Here is a 9557-nt window from a genome sequence, read left to right as displayed (position 1 = left end):
TGTCTGTCTGTCTGTCTGTCTGTCTGTCTGTCTGTCTGTCTGTCTGTCCGTCCGTCCGTCCGTCCGTCCGTCCGTCCGTCCGTCCGTCCGTCCGTCCGTCCGTCCGTCCGTCCGTCCGTCCGTCCGTCCGTCCGTCCATCCATCCATCCATCCATCCATCTATCTATCTATCTATCTATCTATCTATCTATCTATCTATCTATCTATCTATCTATCTATCTATCTATCTATCTATCTATCTATCTATCCATCCATCTATCTATCTATCCATCTATCCTAATTATAATTGGCGGTGAGGGGCAAGCACTTAGATCACATCTATTTCAAAAACAACAAAAAGGTCTCAATATTTTGAAATAAAACAATTTTAGTCCACATTTCAGCCCACACTCGTGCATCTGAATCACACTCTGCACCAGTCTCCATATCTCCACAAAAGCAGCACATATGGTTGTACTACAAAATAAGAAAACAACTGCCAGTAACCACAGGCCAAAACTCAGTTATAAAATGCTATTTATAATCCTTTTCACTAAACTATATCACGTGCATTTAGAAAAAGTTGAATATATGGGAACATTCTGTAATACTTTTGCATATTTTCCTAAAACTTGAAGGGGGTCACTCTACTCAAGCAAGCAAAAAGGACATTTTTTATTATCCAAAAAAGAAAAAGAAAAAGCACTTCACTACAGTCGCTTTGGTGCATTTCTCACATCACTATTTACATTTGCACAACAGTTAGTGCAGTTCTCAGAACAATTGGTACAAACTGCAAAACCTAGTTGATAACCCGCAAAAGCGTGTCACTTGCTCAAAATGGATAGCTCATTCCTCAAAAGCAAGTATTCATGTCAATCAAAGTGTCATCAGTATGAAAAGTCCTGACACCATTGTTTATGAATACGATAGTCAAATGGCTGTCATGTATGAAAGCAATTGATGCCTGTCTAAAAGCGCTTGCAATTTGTTGGAAGGAATGAGAACCTGCTACTATGATACTATGATGAAACTAAATGTTGTGAGGTTGAACTAACTGTTGTGCAAAATAGTGATGTGAGAAATGCACCAAAGCGACTGAGAAAAACTGTACCTTTTTTTGTTGTTGTTGTTATGGCCAACAACTCTAATACCAAGGAACTGTAATTGTCATGGTTTCACTCCGCAGGGTGGGGACAGCACATGCTCTCATCCTTCCTGAGCTTGGAAAAGAACACCCGTAATCCCTGATGTCTGATATCTGTATGAGATTCAACAGGCAATGAAAAATCAGCATATGCCATTACAAGGGCTTGAGTAAGATTTCAGATGTTCAAAAGCACCATTTGACATGCAACAGTTCACTCAATTCAATGTCCACCAAACTTCATTTCCTATAGCAAAAGAGCATTCAGTGGTTGGGCTATTTTGTCAAAGTGGAAATAAAACACCTATAATGGCCTGCAAGGACCAAAAAAGCCCTCGCCTCTGACGTTTCCTAACTAGATGCTACAAGATAAGATTCCAGAGTCAAGCAATTTGTCTGAACACACCACACGTGTTGCGACTACAAGATGCAACAAAATGATTTACAAACCACAGCCAATCAGAACAGTGTGTGGGCGGGCTCCCGCAGCAACTGTAGGCTATGGCACTAGAGAGGAATCTAGACGGCACTCGCAAGGAAAATTATAAGTACATACAAATATTGCACTATTTAAACATTACTAAAAATACACACTGAATTACTAAAACAATCTTTGTCATAGAATATACTTGTTTTTTCATAGTTTGAACCATCTTGTTTCCCTTTGTTTAATTTCAAGATCAAAAGTGAATTATTAAAAAATTAAAGCTGAGAGCAATAAATGATATTCAAAGTCATATTACACGCATAGCATAGCATATGGCTTTGTATCAATAAACCCTGGAGTATATTCAAATGATTGTGCTTCCCCCTCCTCATATCCCCCTGAGACAAGAGATTTAGGCATTCTATTTCTGGAAAAATTCCTCCGATGACGCAAATTGACGATATTTGCGTCATCTTTGGAATTTTTGGCCAGAGGCTAAAGACTACAGTCAGCAGAGGGAGCCATTTCCACATGCTTTCAACCCGCGCATGGGGGATGGGAGATCACACTCACAACTCAGCTCGCACCTGCAGCCTCACGCATTCATTTAAACGGATGCTGAGCAATGTAAGTGTCTTAAGCTTCCAAAGGCATGAACTAAAAACGCACCAGACTGAACACGCGTTGTGAATGTATGCTGCGAGTGTGTTCGCGATTACCTCAGCTCTCATCGCGAGAGCTCATCAGCTCATTCATGACGTTAAATCGAATCGGACTTTAGTGCTGTGAGACTCACAAGGCCGCTCGATCGTTATATTGAACAGACATGTTCAGTATTTAATTGTAGTGTCTGTTCTCCAATTCAGTCACAGTAATCCAGTAGCGGTGGCTTTGGGAATGGCCTCACAGGGCAGCGAAGCATTCTGGGAATTGTAGTCTTTCATCCCCATGAGACAAAAATAAATTTTCTGTCTTTTCTCAGTCTAGAAAGCACCAAATTCAAAAATAATTTTCACATTTCTACTACATTAATGACCCAGTTTAAATACAGATTAATCTTTCCAGTGCTGACGTACCCCTTTAACATCAAATGAAGTACAAAAACATTACCTGAGATTATCTTTGCCATGTTTTGTGACATTGCCAGCCGCAATGTCGCAGAACAATAGTTAAACAAAAACTTTAACATGGAAAAGATACTTTTTATCGCATTTCGCTGCGTCATGTTGCGATATAGTTAGGACACGGTGTCAGACTGTATTAGGGTAGGTCATCCTGAACATCTTTAGTGTGGATACTGTATTGTACTATATCAGTGTACAATCAACATTGTCCTTATTCACAGCAAAGACTATACCATTAAAGGAAGTGTATGTAAGATTGTGGCCAAAACTGGTACTGCAATCACTATCCCCTCTCCCCCTTCCCCTGACTCGAGGTTGCCAGATCGGCTGCAGGATCCAGCAGGAACGTTTGTATCTGTAGCTGTGGTAACTAGAGAAGATCTGGCAATCCGGATGCAGAAACACTACTGACTTCATGATTGGTCGATAGGTGGAGGGTGGAGCTTCAGGTCAAAACACAACATGTCAACATCAACATCAGTTGAGGGCTGCAACAACAACTTTTAAATGACTGAAATATAACTTTTAAATAATATTCTGGCCGGACTACTGTTGTCAGTGATATAAGTATTTGAAATGAACATGATTTCTTAATGTCTAGTGCCATATCAGGGCCATTTTATGATTAATTGAAATATATTTACAGCTCCTTTAAAAGTGCATCAAGATCTCGGAGCTACTCTACAACCCAAATCTGGTCTTTGGATTGGCTAATGCCTCTCAGATATAGCTGTGTATTTCTTGAGGGGGGCAGGTTCGATGATGCTTATACCTCAAAGATGCCATCAGTATCCATAGTCACCCAGAGTTTCTCACATCCATAAATACCAGGACCGTTGCCCAGTTTCTGATACACTGACAAGAATAATTTGTGAATTTTAGCATTACTAAAATGTGATCTTAATGAACTCATAATTATAGACAAACACAATCAGGCATACTGTAGCCTAACTATAATAACATTTTTATTGAATACATAATCATTCATTGTAAGGTGTAGAAAATTAGATGAAGTGGAAGAGAATTGTTCAGAGATCTGACCTTTTGTTTAGAGAAAAGTCTAATTTGAGAACTGAGTCAAAGCGAGTGAGAAAGACTGTATCAAAGCAAGCTCCTTTCTCTCTACATTACAGACGTTCAATACAAGCAATTATATTTTCTGGGAATAGTGGATTCAGAGAGAGAGGAGGCGGTTTAATCCAAGCGTGACATTTATTAAAATTTGTATTCACAAAAAGAACAGGTGTGATGTATGTTGGCATTACTGACTGAGGAGCCATACAAAAAGGAGCATTTGGGAGACAGTGGATCCCCGGCAGGAAACATCTGCATGGGTTTCATTTACAAAATAACAACATTGAAATAACACTGGCAATATTCTCTATCCTCGTTGAAGTGTCTGGATCATCTGAAAACCAGGGAAACAATCGACATTTATACACGTAGACGGGACTCATAACAGAACAAATATGCATTCAAGATGAAGTTTAGTTAATAAGGGTGATTTCTCATACCTGTTCAGCCAGCCATGATGTGCTTTACAAAAGCTGGGTGGAAAAAAAAGACAAAATCTATATCAATATTCTGTGCTAATAAATGTTTAGTCCGTAACACTTTACAATATGGGTGAACTAATATGCATTAATTCACGCTTAACTAATGCACAGATAATCATGAGTTAATGTTAGCTTAGAAATCTATACGCACCCTAGCGGCAGCAAATCTAATCTGCCGCGAATGTCATCTAGCAACTCTCAATACCCATCTGAGCTGTAAACGCCAAACTCTGGTCGCACCAATCACATAGTGTATAGAGTCGGTGGGCGGGGCTTAATATAATGACGGCCGGGTTGCGCGTGTACATGCTTCTAGTTAACACAGAAACTGTCGAACGGCTGTCTTTCAAATCAGCTTTGACCGCGATTTGGAGCTAAGCTTTTCTCTGATAAAAAAACAAAGAATGGCACTGAAGTCATTCTTAAGAAGGGAAGATGTGTTCGGAGTTTTGCCGACCAGATACGTTGAAAGTTTAATCTGTCAACAAGCTCTGCTTTACCTTCGTTGCTCTGTTTGGTTGTAGGGCTATCCAATTGGTGCACGCCGTGCAGAGGGAGTTTGAGAGACAACCGTTTATCCCGCCATTTGGATTGAGCTGTCAATGGTGAGTTTCCAAACCAAACATCTTGATGTGGGTCTGGCTTGTCAGGCTAAGTTAATGTGTTACTAATGGTGAACTAACCCATTTATTAATGATTACTGCATCAGTAAGATTAAGTAATCATTAAATTGTTATTAAATAAATGTGTCAAAATGTAATGATTTTTAATTATTACTTAATCTATTATTCATATAAATCTTCATTAGTTGCTGATGCAGTAATCATTAATAAATGAGTTAGTTCACCATTAGTGATACATAAACTCATGATTATCTGTGCATTAATTAAGCATGAATTAATGCATATTAGTGCACCCGTATTGTAAAGTGTTACAGTTTAGTCTATACTATTCTGAGTTCACTGATGCTTTTTATATTTTCAGCTTTAGACAAACTCATGCACGCATAGTTTTCATTTTATGGGAGAATAATTTGTTAATTTCACAGAAATTATTGTACTAGATGTGTCAACATCACTAACCAGAGGTGAAGAGAGCAATCATATTCTGATTAGAGACAGACATATTTCTGTTCTCATTATCACTTCATTCATACACAAATTGTGATGTTATCAGTCTACTGATGACAGATGTTGATTTAAAGTAGCAAGCATGAGTGGATGTGATATTACTGAATGAAAGAGCTGAACAGCAGAAGATGATGGAGTTATAAAAGTGTGTAGAAACTCACCTTCATAGTTTATACAGCCGTTTGCATCCTCCTGGCCAGCCATCAGCTGCTCCACCTCATCCTCCTTCATCTTCTCACCTGCCGAGAACACACGCACACACACACGCACACGCACACACACACACACACGCACACACACACACACACACACACACACACACACACACACACACACACACACACACACACACACACACACACACACACACACACACACACACACACACACACACACACATGTAACACATTGAATTAAAGTGAAACTTTGAAGTAGAAAAACTGAAACATTATTTTCTTGTAAAAAAGTACTATAATAATCTTCAACTTCGAAAATATTAAAGCATTCTCTTTTATCAATGTACTAAGTGATTTTGAGGAAATAAAATGGTTTTGTCATTGTCATTTGATTTAATACAAATCTCTGAAAACAACTCATTATATTTTGCACAGTTTGCTTCTCAAGTAAATGTATCTTGTGACAAATTTAACATTTCATGACAAATAAATAAGATTAGAAAATATTTTATTGAATAAAAGTGAGATAAAACCCAATGTAAAGGCAAAATAAAATAAAAAGCTAACAAAACTACATTGTAAGAATGCTCAGTTTTTTAAATGGTTTAAAAACTTTTTTCCACGTTTATGTGAGAGTTAATGGAACGTTCCATTGTATCATTCTTCAAACATTATGGGAACATTACTTTTGAATATTCTCTGAACATTCTAAAACAAGCATTTCAAAAAACGTTAGATGAATGTCCAACTAAAATGTTCAATGTTCAATGAACAATGTATGACTGTTTTCCTGATAATGTTTTGAGAACCTTAAAGACCAGATCACTTTTAACAAACATTCAATTATGTATTTGTTCATAAAGTTGAAAGAGCCTTGCCGGGATGTTCGGAGAACATTCCCTGTTATCTGGGAAGTTATTTGCAGCCACAATAGGAATTTGCTTATACAGAAGACAATTAGATATAATTTATTATTATTGTTAAGCTCACCCAAAGTAGCAAGGACGTGTCTGAGCTCAGCACCCATCACTGTTCCGTTTCCCTCTTTGTCGAACACTCTCAGACCCTCAACAAAGTCCTCAAAGGTGCCGCGGTCTTTGGCCTTGCAGATGTGTTGATGCATGGGCAGGAACTGGTCGAAATCCAGCATCTTCACCTGCATATCTGCCAACAAAAAAGCAAGGTACAGTATATGTGTCTGTGGCATGACAGGCTCAACAGTTGAGTTCTCAGCATTTGGGAGTGGGCAGTCAGGCTCATGTCTGTGAGTCTCACCTTCAGCTTTGGGTTTGCCTAAGACGTGCATAACTTCAGCGTTGGTGGGGTTCTGACCCAAGGCCCGGATCAGGTCGCCACACTGAGCGAATGTGATTTTCATCTCATTGGTTGGCGTCCTGTCAAACAGTTGGAACGCATCCTTGAAATCTGCAGAGAAAAAACAGCAGGGAATGATCAGTTTCTCCAGCGCCAAGAAGCTTCTCTTTGACCAAGAATAAAAAATCACAAGGAGACGGAAAAGTGACCTAGCGGGACACTTGGCGCTATATTAAGACTATATATTGAGAGAACATATTTTGAATGCAATTTCTGGAGGAAAAAGAAAAATCTTTAGAATCACAATCAGCAAAGCAACATCATTAAATCAATTTAACTTCTTTAAACAAAATGCACACACAAATCTGACTTACCCTCAATCTGCTCAGCAGTGAATTCAAGCTGCCAAGAAAAGAAAAATGAAATAATCACACACAAATCTGAAGTTGAATCAAGATACAAGAATCAGATGTTGGAGATATCATTATTAATGCTCGGCTGGTATTTGTCCTTCACGACGTGACCCGTCACGGCTGTCAGATGTCTCTGGTTACTCAAGCGCAATTCCGTTTGTCCTGTGACTCACCGTTCAAAAAAATTTATGAGCAGCCTTGTGGCCAGAAGGCGCGTGTGGCCCTGTGGGGTGGGTGTTCACCCGACACCCCTTTTGTCATTCCAGAACAAATGGTTAGATGTCAGGGTTAGCAGGCTTATGCAGTGATTGAAACAATGAACACATGACACTGACAAGATGCTTTTTACGGCCTTAGGAAATGGAAAATTGTCAAAAGATGAGCCCTACTGAGGAAACACTTAGGACATTACGACCCGACATTGCAACTACACATTTAAAGGCATAACTTTGTGTTTTGTCCTGCCAAACTAAAGATTTAAATGCCATTAGGAGCCATTGTATCTTATACGCCTGAATTCATTGAATAACAGTAAAGAATGTTGCCCACTGAGGCGTAACTAATCACCAACACAATGCCACTGGATGCAGGAAAATATAGCGGTACTGTAAAAGATTATCCTCAGGAATCAGAGCTCATTAGAAATGTATTGTAGCGGATTGACATCATTGCTTTAGTAGGCAGTTTTGAAACTGCTTGAGAAGTTTGGGTGGTCCAGCATAATCACAATCACATTGTGTGGCCCAAACCTCAATGGTCTGGAACATATATTATGGCTTTTCTTCACCACAACATTTTAGACTATGGAAATGTGGTGTAGAGTGGCAATGTTGACCACCAAATGCTCTTTTGTTTTGTTGGCTCCTCTGTTAAATTTCCATTATTTCACTACCAAACCTACATATCACTTGACCCGCACGATATCCCATTGGGTATTCCTGATTATATGTTTGAGAATATGGTATTTATGTGTCTTGTGGTTAAATTTGTGGAGCTAATGCGAGTCGCTGAAGCATTTGGATGTGGGAAAGAAGTTCTCTGATGACTATTTTATTAATTGTTTCAGTGCAAATCAACTCTGAGCTCTGCAGATTAAACAAATATGTACAAAACACACTGCCAAATGAAAGTTATCATTAGAGTGATATCCTCCTCAATGATACGCGTTAACATTCACAGCCATTATTCAATAGCAGTTTGTCCTTTTTGGATGCACTACATCCTGTTGTTTAAATTAGCGCACGGACAATAAAGAAAGCTCTGTGGGAAGGCAACATGTGTCCTCAGGGAAATCAATAGAGAAACTGACATCAAAATAAGAGGAGAAACTTTTGTCCCCCAAAAAGTTCTATAAAGAGAAAGCACCTTAAAGTCTTTGATCAGAAGCAGCAGGAATGATAGGCTATCATTTTCACTTTGTTCTTCACCATAATTAATGGGGAAACAGAATAATAATAATACTTGTCACTCCTTAGACAGACTAGACACCATATTCAGTTTGATTGAAATGAAAAAGCAAATCTATTCAATAAATTGTCAAAGATATTACATTTTTGGCATATGAATGATCGCAGTGCGATGGGTGTGATCTATTAAATCACATCTCCCGCAGTGGATCTCACCAGTTTAGACATGTAGAGTGTGTACCTGGACTTCAGCTGCATTAAATTCCGGCTCCTTGGGGGGCTCGGGCTCTGGGGGCTTGGGTGCCGCTACTGGTTTGGGCTCTTCCTTCTTCTTGGGGGCCATGCTGATGGTTACGGTGCAACACAGAGGGACAGAGACAGCACAGGGTGGGACACGCTCTGGGTACAGGACTCCATGCTTACAGACCACCCTTTATCTTCCGCTGAGCAGGTGAATCCGGCCCCCTTTTGTCCCAGGAAGGCGCCAAACACCAATAGGAAGGCCGTAAAAGGACAAGTGTTAAGGCTTCTATTTGAGACACATTGTTCTCTCACAATAGATTCTCCTGTCCATCTGTACAGGGCCAGAGAGACTTCACAGTTAATGTTAATAAAGAGAGAAATTAATCGGTTTTGGTCATCATGAGCCACGTATGATATTATGTCTGAATCAAGTAACCTTTATTTTATATGCTTTAAATAAGGGTGACCATATTTGAAGTTACTTAATACATATACTTGAAGTTAACTTAAAGATGCCTTATCAATTTCAATACATTTCAAGTATGTTTTTTTTTTGGAGATTAAAAAGTTATTTACATTTTCAAGCAACAGTACATTTTCTACATTTTCAGTACACAAGTTCTTCAATGAAATTAGGCCGTA

General features: G+C 39.0%; 1 protein-coding gene across 1 annotated transcript; it reads right to left on the bottom strand.

Moving 5' to 3' along the window:
• Positions 1 to 3876: 3876 nt before the first annotated feature.
• On the bottom strand, positions 3877 to 9070 carry myl13 (myosin, light chain 13). Its single transcript, XM_067453219.1, has 7 exons — positions 8914 to 9070; positions 7228 to 7255; positions 6815 to 6964; positions 6530 to 6703; positions 5525 to 5602; positions 4192 to 4224; positions 3877 to 4085 (listed from the first exon to the last, which is right to left on the bottom strand). The coding sequence occupies exons 1-6, from the start codon at positions 9013 to 9015 to the stop codon at positions 4196 to 4198; spliced, it is 561 nt and encodes a 186-aa protein (XP_067309320.1). The 5' UTR covers positions 9016 to 9070; the 3' UTR covers positions 3877 to 4085; positions 4192 to 4195.
• Between the last annotated feature and the right edge of the window lie 487 nt (positions 9071 to 9557).

The sequence above is a fragment of the Pseudorasbora parva genome, chromosome 9 (assembly GCF_024679245.1).
Source record: "Pseudorasbora parva isolate DD20220531a chromosome 9, ASM2467924v1, whole genome shotgun sequence".
Classification (NCBI taxonomy): Eukaryota; Metazoa; Chordata; class Actinopteri; order Cypriniformes; family Gobionidae; genus Pseudorasbora; species Pseudorasbora parva.
Note: the sequence above shows the minus strand (reverse complement) of the source record. Positions and strands in the feature narration are given on the sequence as shown.

Coding starts and splice junctions, on each gene's coding strand:
- myl13 (XM_067453219.1), bottom strand. CDS start 9,015: ATGGCCCCCAAGAAGAAGGAAGAGCCCAAACCAGTAGCGGCACCCAAG. Junction 6,704..6,814: donor AGGCAAACCCAAAGCTGAAG/GTGAGACTCACA, acceptor TTTTGTTGGCAG/ATATGCAGGTGAAGATGCTG. Junction 4,225..5,524: donor CGGCTGTATAAACTATGAAG/GTGAGTTTCTAC, acceptor TTTTCCACCCAG/CTTTTGTAAAGCACATCATG.